This window comes from Rattus norvegicus, chromosome 17, assembly GCF_036323735.1.
Source record: "Rattus norvegicus strain BN/NHsdMcwi chromosome 17, GRCr8, whole genome shotgun sequence".
Lineage (NCBI taxonomy): Eukaryota > Metazoa > Chordata > Mammalia > Rodentia > Muridae > Rattus > Rattus norvegicus.
This window is the reverse complement of record NC_086035.1, coordinates 2540648-2564282: the sequence shown is the minus strand read 5'-3', so window position 1 is coordinate 2564282 and position 23635 is coordinate 2540648. Positions and strand designations below refer to the sequence as shown.

Sequence of the window (23635 nt, the reverse complement as noted above, 5' to 3'; positions counted from 1 at the left end):
TCTAGATTTTATTGTCTGTTCCTAGAGCTGGTGTCTCATGACTTTCTCTATTGTGGTCTATCCTGAAGATGGTGCTTTATGGCTGTTTTTTCAAAGAGGCCTGGTGTTCCAAATGGATACAAGGGTTGCTCCAGTGGAGATAAAAAAGGTTTATCTTTCCCTTTCAAAATAATTCTCCAGAAATGGGGTTTATCTCATTCTTTCAATATGAGAATCAAGACAACCTGGAGAAAAAGTAGGATATGGATGACAATCTCAGTGGAGCACTATTAGAAGACAGCACATCTTCCTCAGTGGGAGGTGAAAACACATATCTGTATTAGCAGAGGTTTTCCAGATGAACAGAACCCAAAGCATAGCTCTCTCTATGTATGAAGTGGATATATATAGAGAAATGTCTCATGGAATGTTGTCCACGAGTAAAACAATGACTGTGTAACAATGGCAAGCTGAAGAATACAGTCGTGTCTATATGTCTCAGCTGGACTTCAGCATATAACAGAATTCCTAACACGGAACCTTGAATGCTAGAAAAATAGTGATCTCTCTTGCCAGAGTATGGCAGGAAGAAAAAGAAAGAGTTCCCATCTTCATCATCCTTACATATGTAAGCTTCCACCAGAAAATGTGGCCTAAAGATTTTTCTTGTGAACTCAAAAGCTCCAGAAAAAAAGAGGGGTTTTGCCATGTTATATATTCCAAGTAAGAAAAAGACCTCACCTTAACCACCTGTTTCAGATTAGGTAGTTGACTGCAGCACTTTGACGTGAAAGGCATTTTACCTCATCCCGAGTGCTGTGTGTCTGAAGGCTGTGATATTCTAAAGAAGACTCCATTTCTTTTTCTCCTTTTCTGTCAAAGGATATTTTCTTTATTTACAGTTCAAACGTTATCCCCTTTCCCAGTTTCCACTCCAGAAACCCACTAAACGTAGACCCTCCCCTGCTTCTCTGAGGGTGCTCCAACATACCCACCCACTCTTGCTTGCCTTCCTGGCATTCCACTACACTGAAGCATTGCAGCTTGAGAGGACCAATGGTCTCTCCTCCCACTGATTTCCAAAAGGGCCATCCTCTTCTACATATGTAGCTGGAGTCATGGGTGGCTCCACATGTGCTCTCTTGTTGGGCGTTTAGTGCCTGGAAGCTCTGTGGAATCAGCTCTGTGGGATTCTTCCTATGGGGTTGGAAACCTCTTTAGGTCCTCCAATCCTGTTTCTAACTCCTCCATTGGGGACCCCGTACTCAGCCCAATGGTTTGCTTTAAAAATCCACCTCTGTATTTGCCAGGCTCTAGCTGAGCCTTTCACGAGACAGCTTTATCAGGCTCCAGTCAGAAAGCATTCTTGGCATCTGCAATTGTGTCTGTGTTTGGTGACTGTATGTGGGGTGAACACCCTGTGGAGTATTCTCTTGATGTTTTCCCTTCAGTCTCTACTCCATACTTTGTCTCCTTATTTCCTTCTCTGGGTATTTTGTTTCCCCTTCTACGGACTGAAGCATCCACACTTTGGTCTTCCTTCTTCATGAGTTTCATAGGATGTGTTAATTTTATTGTGGGTATTCTGAGCTTTTGGGCTAATTCCATTTCATCAGTTTGTGATATCATGTGTGTCTGTTTGTGACCGAGTTGCCTCAGTAACTATGATATTTTATAGTTCCAACCATTTGCCTAAGAATTTTATGCAGTCATTGTATTTAATGGCCAAGTAGTACTCCATTGTGTAAACTTACCACATTTTCTGTATCCATTCCTGTGTTCGAGGCCATCTGAGTTCTTTTAAATAAGGCTTCGATAAACATAGAGCAGCATGTGTCCTTGGGAAATGACACCCTTGAAAGTAGTCACAAAAATATAAAATACATTGTTGTGACATTAACCAAGCAAGTGAAATATCTGCATGACAAGAACATTAAGCCTCTGAAGAAAAATTGAAGATGTCAGAAGATGGAAAGATCTCCCATGCTCAGGGATTGGCAAGATTAATATTGCAAAAATTGAGAATTGGCCAAAAGAAATCTACAGATTCAATGAAATCTCCACCAAATTTCCAACTCAATTATTCAAAGACTTAGAGCAATTTGCAAATTCATTTGGAATAACAAAAAAACCAGAATAGCATACAAAATACTCAACAATAAAAACTTCTGGGGAAATCATCATCCCCAAGCAGTACTACAGAGCAATGGGGATAAAAACTGTATGGTATTGGTACAGATACAGGCAGATCAGTGGAACAGCACTGAAGACCCAGAAATGAACCCACACTCATGTGGTCAACTGATGTTTGACAAAGGAACTAAAACCATCAGGTGGAAAAAAGATAACATTTCAACCAATGGTGCTGGTTCAACTGAAGGTTAACATGTAGAAGAATGCAAATTGACCCATTCTTATCACCCTGTACAAACCTTAAATTCAAGTGGATGAAAGAACTCCACATAAAACCAGATACTCAAAGTAATAGAAGAAAACTTGGGGATGAGCCTCAAATACATGGGAAAAGGTGAAAATTTACTGAACAAAATACCAATGGCGTCTCTGCAGGTGTGTGTGTTGCTACAAAATTATAAAAAATGGAATGCTGTCTTTTACCCCCACTTGGTCAGCACCACAGTGCCCCTAGATATCTGGTAGATATCTTAATCTCAATCAGCAAAGCCTCTCACCCTCTTTGCTCTAGCCCCTATAACACTGCCTATGGCCTCTCCCTGAGCCTGGCAACAATCTGTCTACCAATGCAGTCCCCAAGGCAGGCTGTCACCATGCCAGAAATATACATCTCAATTCCATGGTGGCTTAGTATCCCAGCTGACACATACTCTATTAAACTTATTTCCGGAAGAAACAACACACAATAACCTCTGATCCAATTGATAAGATCCTCTTCCCTCAAACTTTTCTGCCACTCATCCTTCCCTCTCATCCAATGACAGGCCTCGTCCTATCTTGTACCTGCCTTCACGTGCTTAATGACATCACTCACTCCTCCATGCCCTTTAAGATGACTGTGCTTTGTGCTGTCTTTCCCTGGCAGGTGAGCATCTATGACCGTGAAGGCTGAGCTGTTCATTCAGCGGGTACAAGATCTACCTTGAACATTGGCAGCACTATGCCAAGACAGATTGGAAGGTTTTCCAGTTTTCTTACTGGCAAAAGTGAGTCTGCATTCCTTTCCAAAAGGAATCCTAGGCAGATGAACTAGACTGTCCGCTACAGATACACACACATACACACGCACACGCACACACACGAAACACAGGCTGAAGAAATTCAAAAGAAAAGAACCCGCAGTACAGTCACGTTCCAGGGAGTCATCCCTGTGTGACTTGTGCTGATATGATGCTAAAAAGAATCAGAAAACGGGAGTCAGGAAAGCTCATTGAGAGCAGGCTATAATGACTGACAAAAAAAAGCAAAAAATGTTAAGCGGGTACCAAAGATAGCAATGGTGGCTGCCAAGGCCCCCACAAAGGCAGTCAATAAACAAAAGATTGTGAATCCTGTGAAGGTCTCTGCTCTGGGAGTTGGTAGGAAAAGCTTATTTGGTAAATCAGAGTTTAAAATAAAATCTGTCTTTAACTCTAAACAGAACAAAACAAACAAAAAAAGATAAATGTGGATTGGAAAACTTTTATCACTATTTTTAACTTGTAGGGTTTCTCTCCAGTATGTATTTTTCTATGTATTTGGAGACTATTATGTTGGGAAAAGGCTTTGTCACATTGGTTAAATTTGAGAGTATCTCTCCTGTGTATGTTCTTTAATGTATTTGGAGATTACTGTGTTGTGAAAGGCTTTATCACATTGCTTACTTTTGTAGGGTTTCTTTTGGTATGAACTCTATGTGTCTAGAGACTATTTTGTTGTGAAAAGGGTTTAACACATTCACTACGTTTGACGGGTTTTGCTCCTGTATGAATTCTTCCATGTACCTGGAGTCTACTGGGTCATGAAAAGGCTTTATCACATTCCTTACATTTCTAGGGTTTCTCTCCAGTATGAATCCTTTCATTTATCAGGAGACTATTGTGTTGCGAAAAGGCTTCACCAGTCACTACATTTGTAGGGTTTGTCTTCAGTATGAATTCTTTTATGCCTCTGAATGTTACCGTGGTCTGAAAAGACTTCATCACATTCATTATATTTGTAGGGTTTCTCCCCCGTATGAACTCTTTTATGCCTGTAGAGGATACTGGGTCGTGAAAAGGCTTTATCACATTCATTACATTTGTAGGGTTTCTCTCCAGTGTGAACTCTTTTATGTATCTGGAGGCTAGTGTGGTATAAAAAGGTTTTATCACATTCATTACATTTGTAGGGTTTTTCTCCTGTATGAATTCTTTTATGCGTCCGTAGGCTATTGTGGTCTGAAAAGGCTTTATCACATTCATTACATTTGTAGGGTTTCTCTCCTGTATGAATTCTTTTATGCTTCCGTAGGCTACTGTGGTCTGAAAAGGCTTTATCACATTCATTACATTTGTAGGGTTTCTCTCCAGTGTGGACTCTTTTGTGTATCTGCAGGCTATTGTGTACTGAAAAGGCTTTATCACATTCATTACATTTGTAGGGTTTCTCTCCAGTGTGAACTCTTTTATGTATCTGGAGGCTATTGTGTCCTGAAAAGGCTTTATCACATTCATTACATTTGTAGGGTTTCTCTCCAGTGTGAACTCTTTTATGCTTCTGGAGGTTACTGTGTACTGAAAAGGCTTTATCACATTCATTACATTTGTAGGGTTTCTCTCCAGTGTGAACTCTTTGATGCTTCTGGAGGCTACTGTGTACTGAAAAGGCTTTATCACATTCATTACATTTGTAGGGTTTCTCTCCAGTGTGAACTCTTTTATGCTTCTGGAGGTCACTGTGTCGTGAAAAGGCTTTATCACATTCATTACATTTGTAGGGTTTCTCTCCAGTGTGAACTCTTTTATGTGTCCGGAGGCTACTGTAGTCTGAAAATGCTTTATCACATTCATTACATTTGTAGGGTTTCTCTCCAGTGTGAACGCTTTTATGCCTCTGGAGGCTACTGGATTGTGAAAAGGCTTTATCGCATTCATTACATTTGAAGGGTTTCTCTCCAGTGTGAACTCTTTTATGTGTCTGGAGTCTACTGAGTCGTGAAAAGACTTTATCACATTCATTACATTTGTAGGGTTTCTCTCCAGTGTGAACTCTATTATGCTTCTGGAGGCCACTGTGTCGTGAAAAGTCTTTATCACATTCATTACATTTGTAGGGTTTCTCTCCAGTGTGAACTCTTTTATGTATCTGGAGGCTATGGTGTTGTGAAAATGCTTTATCACATTCCTTACATTTGTAGGATTTCTCTCCAGTATGAACTTTATTATGCCTCTTGAGTCTACTGTGTTGTGAAAAGGCTTTATCACATTCATTACATTTGTAGGGTTTCTCTCCAGTGTGAACACTTTTATGCCTCTGGAGGCTACTGTGTATTGAAAAGACTTTATCACATTCATTACATTTGTAGGGTTTCTCTCCAGTATGAACTCTATTATGCCTCTTGAGTCTACTATGTCGTGAAAAGGCTTCATCACATTCATTGCATTTGTAGGGTTTCTCTCCAGTGTGAACTCTTTGATGCTTCTGGAGTCTAATGGGTTGTGAAAAAGCTTTATCACATTCATGACATTTGGAGGGTTTCTTTTCAGTATGAAGTCTTTCATGCTCTTTAAGTTTACTGTGATTTGAAAAAACTTTACCACATTGACTACATCCATAAGGTTTCTGTCTAGCTTGAGTTCTTTTATGTATTTGGACAACTGTGTAAGGAGCAAAGGCTTCAACACACTGAATAACTTCAGAGGGCTTCTTTTCTGAATGGATCCTTTCATTCCTTTGAGGATGACTGTGAGCATGTAAAGCAAAGGCTTTTCCACAGTGAGTATATTCGGAGGGAATCTCTGCACTCTGACTTCTTTCATGCCTGAGAAGATAATATGCACATGTGAAAAGTTTACCACACTGATGAACACTTTCATCTGGATGATTTAATGTTACTGTTTCTCTAAATATAAAGAGGCATCTGGCCTTAATTTTTTTCACTTCATTCACATTCAAGCTTTCCCTTGACTATGGGCTGTTTTGCATCTTCCAAGATCCCTGCGATGGCAGAGCATCTATTACATAGCTCAGATTTACATATCCTTTTTCTATAAAAGGTTTTTCCCAAATTTGAAGAAAAGCAAAGGAGCTCAGACCTTTAATCCACTAAGTGTATTCCAATATTTACTGTAGTGTTGTTTATACTATATTTGGGAAGTAATCCAGGAGAAACAGAAGCATTTCAGCATTCCTAGTACTCAAGAGAATTTATTACAAATTGAGGTACCATATGTATTGCCAATGAAGTTGGAAAAATCATTAATTGTAAAACATTTATCATGTTGAAACAGTCTAGTATAACAGCCACCCACTATATGTCTTCTCATTGTTATGGGAAAGCGAGTGTCAGAAAAAGATTGAGACACATAGATAGAAAGATAGGTAGAAAGATAAATAGATGGAAGGATGGAAGGATGGATGGATATGATAGATAAAGATAGATACATAGATGGATAGACAGACAGACATAGAGAGGTACATAGTTTCCTTCAAAATCCCTTTTATATACATTTTGTGTTTGTGTTCATTATGATATATGACATATCTATGAAAGGAAGATGAACACATTGCATTCACATAATTTAACACTTTGTTCTTCATAGACAAGTGATATAGGGATGGAGGTTAATGCACAACATCCTTCTTACAACAAATAATCTGCCAATTTCACCAAATCTAACAACATCACTATTAATATCTGAATAAGCTAATTAGAAGCTTTTTGACATGTATTTGTCAACCATTCAACATGTGGAGCTTTTACAAAATTAGCAGAAATGTATTGCCAGTTGTACAGTGTAGTTGTAATAGGGCTGTCTTTCAAATGGTGATGTACACTAAGGCATTGTTTCCAAGTCCACTTTCTTAAAAAATTGCATTGCAAAAACAAATCAGATAAAAGCGCACGGAATACCATGGTTTTGTTAGAATGTATCAATCACCAATATATTTAAAGCAGTTCTTATTTACACTGTTGCTTTACTTTCAAACTTTCAACACACATTAAAATTTCTTCAGAGGCATATTTGTATGAGCTTGCATATAAGAAGTACCTTCTCTGTCTTCTAGATCTTTGACAATGTTCCTTAATATTTTGGTATTCCCAATTAAAGCCTGAAATAGAGTAAGAGAAAAACAATGAATGGAAATTATGAAAAATGTAAGTGACAATGTTCAGTAAATCTTAAAGTCATGCTCGCTTTACTCACCAAATTCTCTACCCATCTCAATTGAAATTACAGAAGTGCTTCAAAAGAAAGAAAGTGTTTTCTCCAATTTTAAAACAGGAAAGGGAATTTATACTCTTACCTATAGCATTGAGGTTCCTGTAGGTCTCCAGCATGACATCTTTGTAGAGCTTCTTCTGGAAGGGATCCAGCAAAGCCCACTCTTCCTGAGTGAAGTTCACATGCACATCCTCATAAGTCACTGTCTTCTCGAGTATTCCATACATGGGTACAAAAGAAAGTATGATAGAGACAACATTGGGCATGTATTCTTCATAAACAATGTGTTCATATAATTATGGGGACTATCAGACTTATTTCTTGACTCTAAAGTTCTACTGTAACTACCAATACATACTTGTAGGAAATGTATTAATGAGGTTCACCCCTGTCATTTCACAGCCTGTTCAATAGGATGTAGCCTTTCTAGTGAAATGACACCTACATATGTAAAGAGGACACAAGCTCTACAAGATCAATAGTGCTTACCAAACATCGAAGAAATTGTATTAACACTAACAATTACTGACTGTAAAACTCAGTTAAAAGCTGGGTCTATTGTCCTATGCCTTTAACACTGCAGTCAGAAGACAGAGGCAGAATTAGCACATTGAGTCGGATGACAGTGTGGGGTATATAATGAGTTCTAGAACAGCCAAAGGTACATAGTAAGACCCTGTATCCTCTACCAGAATTGACTAACCAAACCAGAAATATAGAAAGACCTCAGGTTTTTCCTTAAATCTAGAGCATTATACATAAAATCCAGTTCTGTAGTCATCTTCCAGAAACCTGAGGTCCACAGATACAAATTGTAACATTAACAAGATATTACCAAAAGGGAATATATGTTTAAACATTTACAATTAGGCAGGGGGGTGGTGATTGAGCTCAGTGGTAGAGCGCTTGCCTAGCAAGCCCAAGACCCTGGGTTCGGTCCTCAGCTCCAGGGGAAACAAAAAGAACTTTACACTTAGGCAGAAGAAAATCTTAGCTATATGAAAGTTGATTAGATGTAAACAACACAGTGCAGGATGGAGGGCTCAGCGGTGAAGTACAGGGCATGGATCTCCTGCTTTCACTGGGAATCTGCATGTAAATTCTCCAGTTCCTTGTCTCTAATTGGACTTTGATCGATCAAGATCCATTGACAGCAGCCAATGGAAAGGGTAGAAAAGGTGAGAAATCCAGGTCCCCAAAGGTGAGGAAAGAGAAGCAGGAGACAGGAAAGAGAAATTTGTCTTGCTTTGGAGAGAGAGCTGAAAACCATGTAAGATGTCCAGAGGAGTGTTCATTGCCCGCAACCCCAGGTTGGAGATTAGAGATGGAATTAGGCTGAGAGTAGTTTTATGGTGGTGAGCAGTGAAAAGGTAACTGGGCAACTAAGCTAAGGGCAGATATAGAGCGTCGAGCAAAGAGTAACGGAGAGGACACACTAGCTGTGGGAAGCTTGGATGAGACATAAGTTAGGATAAACAGTGTGTGTGTGTGTGTGTATGTGTGTGTGTGTGTGTGTGTGTGTTCTATTGTGTGACACTGTTCCCCGATACAAGGGAACCAGGGCAGGGACTGGAAGTGTACCTGTCAGGAACTTAAAGCAGGGTAGTGAAAGGGCTACATGCTTCAGGAAGAGCTCTTGCAGGTCCTACAAATAATTGAGGTGAATTGTTGTATTTACAGCAGGATCACAGCCATCCATTATTCTACTTTCAGCAGGTGTCAGACCATTGTGTGGCTACTCTGAGGACTAGACACACCTGAGGTGTATATTCATGCATATAGGCAAAAGACTCATAGACTTTCTAACATAAAGTCACAACAAACAAGACAGGTAGAAAGAAGGTCAGTGAATGCCCTGCAATGACTGAGAGGACTCAGAAGTATTAACAACATGAGTACATGGTACCATAGGAAATAGAATGATGATGACTAAGAAATTTCAAACATCGAATGTATGGTAAGTTCAGCACAAAAGCATATGCTTGACATATAAAGACACATTCATTCCAGGCACATTACATCAATAAAAGAGAAAGGCCAGGCACGTTGGCCCACATTTGATTCCAGCACTAGAACCCAGAATCAATTTGATCCCTACATTCAAAGCCTGACTAGCATATAGGCCTACTTTGAGGATACCCATGGCCACAAAGAGAAACTGTCTTCAAAAACAAAACCAAATTTGAAAAATATGAAAACATTAGTTAAGCAAAATAGCTTAGCATTGCTTCTTCTGTATCTCATATGATTTAAGGACAGACTCTATTAAAAGGAAGGAAGGACAAAAGAAGGAACCTGAAGGATGAATTTCAAGGAAAACAGAATAAGAGAAATAAGTGGTTATTGATTAAGTCTATAGACACTCAAACATCATCCCAAAAAGGAATTGCCTCTTGTAGGAGTCCTTCTCCTACATATTCTCACCAACAAGTCCACCAACAAGAGACAAATGTTTAAAGTCAACATACTATCTGGATGCTCTTTCATCCACCTAACTATGCTAGACCATGCTCTCTATAGGTTCATGGTCATTCCATGATAAAAATGCATTTAATCTAACATCAAGGACCCTTAAAGTCTGTTACAGCATGTACAGTGTTCAAATGTCCAAAGTCTCCTGCCACCCTCAAGACAATCTTTAGACTGTCACGTACTCTAAAGTCTGAAAGCAAGTTATATCTTTATCACATAAAATGGCAAATCCCATGGTGTAGAGAGCTGAATTCCCAGAAGTGTGGACAATCCTGAGACCTCAGTGGAGACCACCACTTCTGCCCACTTCTGTTCACATTTCTGAACCAAAAGGAACCTGCATAGTGTCCCCTGGATACAGGAATATAGGAGTGGTCACTGGCAGGAACCTGCTGATTCCTGAACTGAAGTGGAACTGAACTGAACCAGTACCAGAGTTCCCTCCACCCACATCTTGTGGGTGGGACAGCTGGACCCTCAGAAGTGTGGACAATCCCGAGAACTCACAGGAGACAACTACTTACTGCACACCTATCTGACCAAAGATTAAACCTCCTAGTGACATCTCTGCCCCCTGGGCACAGGGACCTAGGAGCAGTCAGGGACAGGACCCTTCGAGTTTCTGCCTGTGCTGAGAGCTGAAAGGCAGTCACAAGGAGTCACACCTGAGAGCAGAGGTAAGATCACCTTTTCTGCTCTAAGCAACCAGTCTAGTGGCCTCAGGACACACAAGGCTTCTGCCTTCTGGGACAGGACACTTCTGGCTTCTGGCTGTGCCCGGAACTGAACTGAATGAATCCCACAGGTCCCAGCACCAAATCCCGTAGGGGAGAGAGCTAAATTCCCAGAAAGGAGGACAAATCTGAGACCTCAGGAGAGACTGCCACTTCTGCCCACCTCTGATCACATTCATGGCCCAAGGGGAACTTGCATAGTAGCCTCTGGATACAGGAATAGAGAGCTGCAGTCAGTGGCAGGAACCTGCTAGTAGGCTCTGCTGGAGCCTGGAACTGAACTGAACTGGTCCCACAGCTCCCTCTACCCAAAACCTGTAGGGGAGAAAACTGGACACTCAGAAGTGCAAACAATCCTGAGAACTCAGGGGAACCAACTACTTTCCGCCCACATTCTTCACACAAGAGGAAACTTCTTAGAGCCATCTGTGCCCTTTGGGCACAGGGACCTAGAACCAGTCAGGCGCAGGAAACTTCCGGTTTCTGCTTGGGCCAAAAGCTAAAGCCAGTCACCAGGATAGCCTACACACCATGAGCAGAGGTAAGGCCAACACTTCTGTGCCAGCAACCCGCCTGGAGCCTTCAGGTCAAACAAACCCAGGAGTAGGTCTCTGTTCCGAGATTCAGCTGAAAGAAAACAGGCCTACAGGACGGTCAAGCCACTGTCAGAGACAGCAACACAAGCTAACACCAGAGACAACCAGCACAGGATCCTTATCAACAGGAACCAAAACGACTTGGCATCATCAGACCCCAGTTCTCTGAGCAAAACAAACTCTGGATTTCCAAACACACTGGAAAAGCAAGATTTGGGTTAAAATCACATTTTACGATGATGATGGAGAACATAAATAACTCCCTTAAGGAAATACAGCACAGACAAGTAAACAAGTAGAAGCCCTTAAAGAGGAAACACAAAAATCCCTTCAAGCATTACAAGAAAATACAACCAAACAGGTAAAGGAATTGAATAAAACCATCCATGATTTAAAAATGGAAATAGAAACAATAAAGAAAGCACAAAGGGAGATAACCCGGGAGATAGAAAACCTAGGAAAGAGATCAGGAGTCGTAGGTGCAAGTGTCACCAACGGAATACAAGAGATAGAAGAGAGAATCTCAGGGGCAGAAGATACCATAGAAAACATTGACACAACCATCAAATACAATGCAAAATGCAAAAATCTCCTAGTTCAAAACATCCAGGAAATCTAGGAAACAATGAGAAGGTTAAACCTAAGGACAATAGGTATAGGAGAAAGTAAAGACTTCTAACTTAAAGAGCCAGTAAATATCTTCAACAAAATTATAGTGAAAACATCCCTTACCTAAAGAAAGAGATGCTCATAAATATACAAGAAGACTACAAAACTCCAAATAGGATGGACCAAAAAAGAAATTGCTCCTGTCATATCATACTTAAAAGACCAAATGCACACTACAAAGAAAGAATATTAAAAGCAGCAAGGAAAAAAGGTCAAGTAACATATAAAGGCAGACCTGTAAGAATTACACCAGACTTCTCACCAGAGAATATGAAAGCCAGAAGATCCTGGGCAGATGTCATAAGAACACAAGGAGAACACAAATGCCAGCGCATGCTACTGTATCCAGCAAAACTCTCAATGAATGTAGATGGAGAAACCAAGATATTTTATTACAAAATGAAATTTACACAATTTCTTTCTAAAGAGCCAGCCCTACAAAGGACAATATGTGGAAAATTTCAACACATGGAAGAAAAGTAAATTCTAGAAAAATCTCATGCAATGAACCCAAAAGAAGAGAACCAAACAAACATAATTCCACCTCTAACAACAAAACTAACAGGAAACATAAATCACTATTCCTTAATATAGTTTAACATCAATGGACTCGACTCCCCAATAAAAAGATGTAGACTAACAGACTGGATATGTAAAGAGGACCCAGCATTTTGCTACATACAGGAAACACAACTCAGAGACAAAGACAGACACTACTTCAGAGTAAAAGGCTGGAAAACAACTTTCCAAGCAATTGATCTGAAGAAACAAGCTGGAGCAGCCATTGTAATATCTAATAAAATCGACTTGCAACCAAAAGTTATCAAAGAAAATAAGGAAGAAAACTTCATACTCATCAAAGGAAAAATCCATCAAGACAAACTCTCAATCCTAAATATCTATGCTCCAAATGCAATGGCACCTACATTCTCATTAAAAACAAAAACAAAAACAAAAAAAAAAAAACTTACTGAAGCTCAAAGCATACAGTGCACCTCACACAATAATAGTAGAACCCCAGTCTCATCAATGGATAGATCATGGAAATACAAATGAAACAGAGACATAGAGAAACTAACAGAAGTTATGAACCAAAAGGACTTAAGAAATATTTATAGAACATTTCATCCTAAAACAAAGGACTATACCTTCATCTCAGGACCTCATGGTACCTTCTCCAAAACTGACCATATAATCAGTCACAAAACAGACTTCAACAGATATAAAAAGATTAAAATAATCCCATGCATCCAATCAGATCACCATAGACTAAGGCGGGTCTTCAATAACAACAATAATGACAGAAGGCCCACATATACATGGAAGCTCTACTCAATGATAACAAGGAAGAAATAAAGAAAGAAATAAAAGACCTTTTAGAAATTAATGAAAAAGAAGGCACAACATATCCAAACTTATGGGACACTATGAAAGCAGTTCTAAGAGGAAAACTCACAGCTCTGAGTGCCTCCAAAAAGGAATAGGGGAGAGCATACATCAATCAGCAGCTTGAAAGCACACAGAAAAGCTCTAGAACAAAAGGAAGCAAATACACCCAAGAGGAGTAGAAGGCAGAAAATAATCAAACTCAGGGCTGAAATCAACCAAGTAGAAATGAAAAGGACCATACAAAGATCAACAAAATCAGGAGCTGGTTCTTTGAGAAAATCAACAAGACAGATTAACACTTAGCCAGACTAAACAGAGGGCACAGAGAGTGTATCCAATTTCACAACATCAGAAATGAAAAGGGAGACATAACAACAGAATCTGAGGAAATTAAAATAATCATCAAATCCCACTACAAAAGCCTATATTCAACAAAACTGGATAATCTGGAGGAAATGGACAATTTTCTAGACAAGTACCAGATACCAAAGTTAAATCAGCATCAGCTAAACCATCTAAACAATCCTATCCCTCCTAAAGAAACAGCAGCAGTCATTAAAGGTCTCCCAACCAAAAAGAGCCCAGGACCACATGGGTTTATTGCAGAATTCTATCAGACCTTCATAGAAGATATCGTACCAGTACTGTCCAAACTGTTCCACAAAATACAAACAGACACAAACCACACAAAAACCCAACAAAGAAAGAGAACTTCAGACAAATTTCCTTTGTGAATATGGACACAGAATTATTCAATAAAATTCTTGCAAACCTAATCCAAGAACACATCAAAATGATCATCCATCATGATAAAGTAGGCTTCATCCCAGGGATGCAGGGATGTTTCAACATACAGAAATCCATCAACGTAATCCACTATATAAACAAACTCAAAGAAAAAAACTACATGATCATTTCATTAGATGCTCAGAAAGCATTTGAGAAAATTCAACACCCCTTCACAATAAAAGTCCCGGAAAGATCAGGAGTCAAGGCCCATACATAAACATAGTAAAAGCAATACACAGCAAACCAGTAGCCAACATTAAACTGAATGGAGAGAAACTTGAAGCAATCCCACTAGAATCGGGGACTAGACAAGGCTGCCCAATCTCTCCCTACCTGTTCAACATACTACTCGAAGTCCTAGCCAGAGCTATCGGAAAACAAAAGGAGGTCAAAGGAATGCAAATTGGAAAGGAAGAGGTCAAAATATCACTATTTGCAGATGATATACTTTAGTGACCCCAAAAGTTCCACCAGAGAATTACTAAGCCTGATAAACAACTTCAGCAAAGTGGCTTGGTATAAAAGTAAATCAAACAAATCAGTAGCCTTCCTCTACTCAAAGGATAAACAGGCTGAGAAAGAAATTAGAGAAAAGGCATTCCTTCACAATAGTCCCAAATAACATAAAATACCTTGGTGCGACTCTATCCAAGCAAGTGAAAGAACTTCAAGTCTCTGAAGAAAGAAAGTGAAGAAGATCTCAAAAGATGGAAAGTGCTCATGGATTGGAAAGATTAATAGGTTAAAAATGGCCATCTTCCCAAAAGCAATCTACAGATTGAATGCAATCCCCATCAAAATTCTAACTCAATTCTTCATAGAGTTAGAAAGAGCAATTTGCAAATTCATTTGGAATAACAAAAAACCCAGGATACCTAAAACGATCCTTAACAGTAAAAGAACTTCTGTGGGAATCATCATCTCTGACTTCAAACAGTATTACAGAACAATAGCGATAAAAACTGTATGGAATTGGTACACAGACAGGCAGGTAGATCCTGGAACAGAACTGAAGACCGAGTAATGAACCCACACACCTATGGTCACTAGATCTTTGGCAAAAAAGCTAAAACCATTCAATAGAAAAAAGATAGCATTCATAACAATTTGTGCTGGTTCAGCTGGAGGTCACCATGTATAGGAATGCAAATGGAACCATTCTTATCACCCTGTCCATAGCTTAAGTCCAAGTGGATCAAGGACCTCCACATAAAGCCAGATACACTCAAACTAATAGGAAAAAAGTGGGGAAGAGGGGCTGGAGAGATGGCTCAGCGGGTAAGAGCACTGACTGCTCTTCCTGAGGTCCTGAGTTCAAATCCCAGCAACCACATGATGGCTGAGACCCATCTGTAATGAGATCCGATGCCCTCTTCTGGTGTGTCTGAAGACAGCTACAGTGTACTTATATATAATAAATAAATCTTAAAAAAAAAAAAAGTGGGGAAGAGTCTCGATCACATGGGCACTGGGGAAAATTTCCTGAACAAAACACCAATGGCTTAAGCTCCAAGATCAAGAATCATGGGGCTCATAAAACTGCAAAGCTTATGTAAGGCAAAGGACACTGTCAATAGGACAAACCGGCAACCAACAGATTGGGAAAAGATTTTTGCCAATCCTACATCTGATAGACTAATATGCAAAATATACAGAGAATTCAAGAAATTAGACCCCAGGGAGTCAAATAACCCTATTAAAGATGGAGTACAGAGCTGAATAAAGAATACTCACCTTAGGCACATTGGAATCCTTACTCATAATGGAAAAGAAAATCAAAACAACCCTAAGATTCCACTTCACACCAGTCAGAATGGCTAAGATCAAAACCTCAGGTGACCACAAATGCTGGCGAGGATGTGGAGAAACAGAGGATGTGGAGAAATAGGAACACTCCTCCATTGTTGGTGGGATTGCAAACTGGTACAACCACGCTCGAAATCAATCTGAAAGGTCCTCAGAAAATTGGTCATTCCACTACGTGTGGACCCAGTATACCTCTCCTGGGCATATACGGAAAAGGTGCTCTAACATACGAAAAAGACACATGCTCTACTATGTTGACCGCAGTCTTATTTATCATAGCAAATGCTGGAAAGAAACCAGATGACCTTCAACAGAAGAATGGATACAGAAAATGTGGTACATCTACCCCATGGAGTACCACTCAGCTATCAAAATATTGACTTCATGAAAGTTGTAGGCAAATGGATTGAACTAGAAAATATCATCCTGAGTGAAGTAACCCAATGACAGAAAAATACACATGGTATGCACTCACTGATAAGTGGATATTAGCCCAAAAGCTCAAATTACCCAAGATGCAATCCACAGACCACATGATGTTCAAGAAGGACAAGCAAAGTGTGGATGCGTAACTCCTTCTTAAAAGGAGGGTATATGGAAGAAATGTTTGGAGAAGAGACAGAAGGAACAGCCATTCAGAGCCATATATATCCAACAAAACTAAATAAGATTAATGAAGCTAAGAACTGCATGCTGACAGGAGCCAAATATAGCTGTCTCCTCAGAGGCACAGCAAGAGCATGTCCAATACAGAGGCAAATGCAAGCAGCAAACCATTGAACTGAGAATGGGATCCCTGTTGGAGGAATTAGAGAAAGGATTGAAAACGCTGAAGGGGCTTGCCACCCCATAACAACAACAGAGTTCCCAGGGACTAAACCACTATCAAAGACTATACATGAACTAACCCATGGCTCCAGCTTGATAATGTAGCAGAGGATGGCCTTGCTGGGCAACAATAGGAGGAAAATCCCTTGGTCCTACGAAGGGTGAACCCCCGACCACCAATGTAAGGGAACGTCAGGAGGGTGGGAAGGGAGGGTGGTTGGGGTGGGGAACACCCTTATAATGAAGGAGAGGAGGATAGGATAGAGGGCTTACGTCCGTGAATCTGGAAAGGGAATAACATTTGAAAGGTAAACAAAAAAGAATACAATAAAAGACAAAAATGGCACAGAATATCACTTCCCATTCCAATAAACAGGGATGGGTACATCAGTAGATGGAGCAAGAAACCTGCAGGTCAAAGGCAAGTCCTATGGCTCTGTCTCAGACATACGTGGCTTACATTTTAAGGGGCAACTTAAACATAGCTGTTGTTTTGGTTACTTCTACATTATGTATGCAGCTCTCTATAGCAGATGTTTTGTATCTCAACATCATGTGGTCAGGAAATACAACTGAAGCTTCATCCTCATGACCTCAAGTAATGAACTCAACAGGCTCATCAATGGGGCTCTGACTCTGCAGAACACAGATGGCTGGAAGAGTGCTGAATTGAAACCACAGAGCAAGCATCCATGACCTTTGCATCCTTCTTGTTTCCAACCCACAAGAAATAAGTGGTCTTGTTGAGTCTGGCTTCTAAACTGGGCTGGACCCCATACAGATGAATAAAAGTTGTAGAATCTTTTACTGGGACTAGGAATGACTTTGCCTACCCCTTCCATTAATTGGAGGGTTAGTAGGAAAGCTTGTTACTCTCATGGCATCTTCTAAGATTTCAAGTCCATAGAAAGGATCTTCTGTTTAAAGGAGATGACCCTTTTTAGATCTGCAAGATTTGTGTTTCAGTATCCCATTTGTCTGTCCTCCAATAGCCGACCTTTCTGTCTTCCACCACTAAGCAGGAATTTATTCCCCCTCCTTCTTCTACTCCTTGTCCTCATCTTCCTCTTCCTAGTGCTGCTCCTCCTCTTCCTGGTGTATTTCTTCTCCTCTTCCTCATCTTCTTATTCTCCTACTCCTTGTCATTTTTGTTCCTCTTCTTGTTCTTTTTCCCCCTTCCTCTTATTTTCTACCACCCTCTTTCTGCCCCTCCTCCTCCACTCATGCTAAACCCCCTTGAATCAAGATGGACAGCTTCTAAAGTCCAATTTTCACTACATGACCCCTTGGCAGAATGGTTCCAAGGATATTAATAATTAAAGAGAGCTTTTAGGACACAAAATATGATGTTTGTTTCTGTAATTTCACATTTGCATAAGGAAAATTGTAGCTAATATTCATCTGCTATACGACGTAAGGGTCTCAAATTGTTGAAGACCACAGACTCTGATAGTATACAAAAACAAAGAGGGTTATTGTGCAGAAACAATCACCATTCAGGGGTCAATCATGATTTGAAATAGCAACCCCAGACAAATGACGCTCTGGAGCCACAGGTTGTCAGTGGTCTGCCTGCCTCCGTCATGAATTTCTAACCATATAATGAAATAGGGCTGCCAGTGCAGATGGCCTATCCTGAGAAAGAATATTTCCCATCTTTTGTGGTTATCCCCTGGCTGGTCTCTGGGGGTATGGTTCTATGAATTTGTTCTAGGTTTTATGGTCTGTTCCTAGAGCTGCTGTCTCAGGACTTTCTCTATATTAATTAAGCTCTACTTCTTAAGCTGGTGCTTTATGGCTGTTTTTAAAATTAGGCCTGGTCTTACAAATGGATACAAAAGAGTTGCCTCAGTGGAGATAAATGGGGTTTATCTTTCCCTTCAAAATGATTCTCCAGAAATGGCGTTTATCTTGCCGTTTCAATATGAGACTCTAGACAACCCTGGGAGAAAAGCAGGAAGTTGATGCCGATCACAGTGGAGCACTATTGGTAGCCAGCACATCTTCCTTAGTGGGAGGTGAAAACACATATCTGCATTAGCAGAGGTTTTCCAGATGAACAGAACCCAAAGCATGGCTCTCTCTATGCATGGATGAAGTGGATATAGAGAAATGTCTCATGGAATGTTGTCCACAAGTAAGACAGTGACTGCAACAATGGTAAGTTGAAGAATACAGTCGTGTCTATATGTCTCAGCTGGTCTTCAGCATATTCCAGAATTCCTAACACGGAACCTCTAATGCTAGAAAAATAGTGATCTCTCTTGCCAGAGTATGGCAGGAAGAAAAAGAAAAAGCGTTCCCATCTTCATCATCCTTACATATGTAAGCTTCCACCAGAAGATATGGCCTAGATAAAGATTTTTCTTATCAACTCATGAGCTCCACAAAAAAGGGGGCTGGGTTCCCATAGTAAATATTCCAATAAGAAAAATCCTTCAGAGTGCACACCTGTTTCAGTTTAAGGAACGGACTGCAGTCATTTGACCTGAAGTGCATGTATCCTCATCCTGAGTGCTCTGTGTCTCAAGGAATCTTCTGTACAAGGTTCCTTTTCTTTTCTTTTTTCTCTTCTTTTACTGGATATTATCTTTATTTACACTTCATATGTTATCACCTTTCCTGTTTTCCCCTTCAGAAACCCCCTATCACATAGCCCCTCCCCTGCTTCTCTGAGGGTGCTCTAAAAAACCCACCCATCTCACCTGCCTTCCTGGTATTACCCTACACTGAATCATCAAGCCTTCGCAGGCCCAAGTGCCACTCCTCCCACTGATTCCAACAAGGCCATTCTCTGCTACATATGTAGCTGAAGCAAAGGGTCACTCCATGTGTACTCTTTTGTTGGTTGTTTAGTCCCTGGGAGCTCTGGGGGGGGGGGGTCTCCTCCATTGATATTGTTGTTCTTCCTGTGGGGATGCAAACCCCTTCACCTCCTCCAATCCTTTCTTTAACTCCTCCATTGCGGACCCCGGACCCAGGCCAGTAGTTGGCTGTGAGCCTCCAACTCTATATTTGTCAAGCTATGGCCGAGCCTCTCAGGAGAAAGCTATATCAGGCTCCTGTCAGCAGGCACTTCATGGCATCTGCGATAGTGTCTGAATCTGGTGACTGTATATGGGATGGATCCCCAGGTGGGTCAGTCTCTGGATGGCCTTTCCTTCAGTCTCTGCTCCACACCAGGCAGCCGACATCAAAACACATCAGGCCAATCATTCAAGCCAGCTAAGCAACTCCGGTAAATCAGCTGCTGGAAACAGGGCACCAGGAAGTACACTCCTCTTCTACTAGTGGAGGGCCTGCCTGTAGGCCCTGATTGGCCAGTGAATCTTGAGTGACATGACCCCTCCTGCAGGATTGGAGTTTGCTGAAGGCACACAGCATAGCGTTTCTGGCCCAGGATTCTAGTCAGGGAGCTTATCCTTCTCAGAGCTGCAAGATTTTTATTTCAGTATCTCTTTTGTGTGTCTTCCAATAACCTATCTTGCTGCCTTCCAGGACTCAGCAGGAGTTTCTTCCTCCTGCTCTTTCTGCTGTTGCTGCTCCTCAATCAAGAGGGATAACTTGCAAGGTACAGTATTCAGCTTGGAGCAGACTAAAGTATAGGTTCCAAGGATAGTAACAATTAAAGAGAGACTTTAGGACACAAAGCGTGATACTTGTTTCTCTGATTGTACGCTGACGTCGGGAAAATTGCAGCTAATATTCAACTGCTACATGTGAGACTGCAAACAACCCTGGGAGAAAAGCAGGGAATAGATGCCGACCGCTACGGAGCACTAATGTTAGAAGCACATCTTCCTCAGTGGGAAGGTGAAACATCATATCTGTGTTAGTAAAGGTTTTCCAGATGAACAGAACTAATACAATGGATCTGTCTATGTGTGCATGGAGTGGATATATAAGAATGGCTCGCAGAATGTGGTCCAACTAGTAAAACAAAAACTGTATACCAATGGAAATTTGAAGAATACAGCAGTAGCTGTGTGTCTCAGCTCGTCTTTACCATATGCCAGAATTAAAGAGAAGGAGATGCTAATGCCAGAAAAAAAATGATCTTTCTAGCCAGTGTAGGGGAAGAAGAGAAAGAACTACCAACTTCAATATCCTTTATACATGGAAGCGCCCACCACAAGCTATGGCCTAGACTAATTTTTTCTTGTCAATCAATACCTCCAGATTAAAGAAGAGATTTCCCATCTTGAATATTGCAAATAATAACAATCCCTCAGAGTGCCCATCTGTTTGGTTTTAGGGAACTGAACTTGTGTAACTAGAGTAATTTGAACTAGCTGCATTAGTGTCAACAACAGTTCACAGTAAGTTCAGGTCTTTGTCCATATTCTTCTTTCTTTACATTTGTTTCTACTTTATTTATTTTCTTAGATATTTTATGTATTTACATTTCAAATGTTATCTCCTTTTCCCCCTCCCCTATACCCCCGCCCCCCTACCCTTGCTTCTATGAGGATGCTCCCACCCCCACACATCGATTCCAAACTTAACCCCCCGGGCAATACACTTTCCAGATTCTTCATTGCCTGGTCTGTGGACCAGAGTAATGGTCAGTCAGGGTGATTATCGACCAAGGGAAATTGATGACGTCACTACTCATTGCTAATGTCAAGTACTGCCAATACAGGAAAACTTTCACCTTCAGAGCCAAGCCTAGAAGAGATGCAGGACTGTCCTCCCATCATGTGGCCTTAGAGACAGGACTAAAGGTTCAAAGCAATTCTCTATTACGTAGCATGACTCAGCCTGGGCTTCAGCAGACCTTGTCCTAAGCAGAACTTGTAAAAAGGGGAAAGAAATTCTTGTGCCTGGGACACATCACAGAATGCAAACAAGTAAGAGTTCAGAGCAGTGCTGCATTAAAGGGAACCAGTGGAGGACTTTTTACAAACATAAATAGAATTGAAAAACACATAGGCATTCTGACTTAGAAAAAGAGCGGCCCTTTTCCTGGAAAAGCATTTATCAAATACCGTTTGACCTTGTCTCTATCTGGAGCGTTGGCTGCTGGGACCTGGAACTTGCCACAAACAACTACGGGCAATGAAGGCCTGTGTTTCACATTTCTGAGCTGACTTCACTATGTCAGTGCTGACTGCACATATCTCCCCAGGACAGTAACCTAAGTGCAATTTGAATACTCATGGGCTTCACTGACATCACAAATCCTACACCCACGGATCTAGTCTGTTTTCATTCACCCAACATGAATTAATACATTCTGTAAAATTACTAAATCACCACCCTGCCATGATCAGGTCCTTTTTTAAAATGGCTACTCCAGTAGCTGATTGTGCCCACCGCCCCAGTAGTGTACCCAATAAACTTCCTCCTATTCTGGTCTGAATGCAGAGGCTATGCCCCTCATGCAAATCCTTTCCCTCTGGATGCAATAAACAGTTGATTATATGACTCAAATGTGAACTTTTAAAACACAGTGGTGGTACAGATGTTAACTTAAGATTCAGCTGGTGTTATCAGTAGGACAGCAATGTTACTGACGTGGGAAATAACATAGTGGAATGAGGGCTCTGTGACTCACCATGGGAACGCTTGTCTCAGAAACAATGTTCTAAAAGGCTGGATGTACAGCTGGTGTAGAATTAACATCCTTTCCCAGGGAGAGATCACTCATTCACCTCTGGCTGATGCCCAAAGAAGAGGCAGCCTAGGACAGAGTTTGAGTTCCACATACGCTGTCATCCATAAGTCTCTTTTAAGTTTGGGCTCCAGGTAATGCTTTGAACAATTTAATTGGGGGCCGGAACTTGCAAGTATAGTCACTGCGATAGATGGAGATTTACACAGCAAAACTATCTCATACTAGTCCTTAATGTTTTGATCAAAAAGACAGACTTAAAAGATGTTTCAATGCCACAACCCTCCCATATACAAAGGACACAGAACACAAATACAGAATACATCAAGGAACAGTCACATGACACTGCAATGGTTACTGTTCTTACCTGAACACCTGTGCTGAGCTATTCTAACCTCAAGGTAAAGTAGCTTTTCCTCCTGAGCAAGCTGGTTCAGAGGAAGGCAATAGATGCCTCAATGCAGGACATAAAAAATTACATTTCAACTAGCCCTGACTGCTCTCTTTCTCATGACCACGACTTCACTGCAGAGAATTCCAGTGTTTTAAGGTATTCTTTTTGAATTTTTTTTTATATGTATGGGTATTTTATTTTGCCCCCATGTGCCTGTGCACAGTATATGCTTAGACCAGCAGGGGGAAGCAGATCCTTTACAGAGATAGTAACCACGGAGTTTTGGGAATTGGCCTCCTGCCCCTCTAACAGTGCCTTATCAAACTGCTGTGCTATCTGAGCACATTTTTATTTAAATTTTATTTTTATACATGTTGATCTCAATATATTGTATTACTTTTTTGCCTTCCTTATCTCTTCCTTATGCACCCTGAAATCCTTCCTTTCCAATTTCTTGTTAACCATGTGTGAAAAAGTATGCACAAATAAATGCATAACACCTGCTTTGTGAGGTACAGTTTGGTGTGTACATGATTTCAGGGATAAACACTTTGCATTGGATGTGCCATTAGGGAGCTCATACCGGCCTGAGGAAAAATTTCCCACTTGCAGTAACCTGGCCCTGAAGTAACCAGGGTTTTTCAAACAGGAAACATTATCAAGTATAGAAAAATTGGACTGTACGTACCTCAGCTAACACTTAATGGTGTCATTACCCTGAACCTCTGGAGCTGCAAGGAAGTCTATGGATATAGGCCTGAGCCAATCACATTCTGCCTCGTTTCTCTAGGACTAGCACCATACCCCGTTGATCCCTTTCACCTTGGATGACCTTGAAATCCTGAAACGGCTGTCTCCACTTTTCAAGCACGGTGATTACATGCCTGTGCCACCAGGTCTGGCTGAGGTGGCTTACACTTTAGTGAGTCATTAGAATCACAGCATGAGCAACATGAGCAGTTCCACATATCTATGCAGTAATGACA

The 23635-nt window shown here is 40.8% G+C and overlaps 1 protein-coding gene across 3 annotated transcripts in view; it reads right to left on the bottom strand.

The window, feature by feature from the left end:
• Window positions 1–1526: 1526 nt before the first annotated feature.
• The window catches only part of Zfp808l2 (zinc finger protein 808 like 2), a 78779-nt gene continuing 56670 nt past the window's right edge, over window positions 1527–23635 (bottom strand). For 2 of the 3 annotated variants that reach the window (XM_063276857.1, XM_063276858.1), the window contains exons 2-4: window positions 7441–7564; window positions 7185–7245; window positions 3826–5953 (exon numbers count right to left, since the gene is read on the bottom strand). In XM_063276857.1, coding sequence (XP_063132927.1) covers window positions 4048–5953; window positions 7185–7245; window positions 7441–7564 — 2091 coding nt within the window. In that variant the 3' untranslated portion in view covers window positions 3826–4047. Of the gene's footprint in view, window positions 1834–3825; window positions 5954–7184; window positions 7246–7440; window positions 7565–23635 lie in introns of those variants that run through there. The other variant, XR_010059026.1, reaches the window with a different exon arrangement.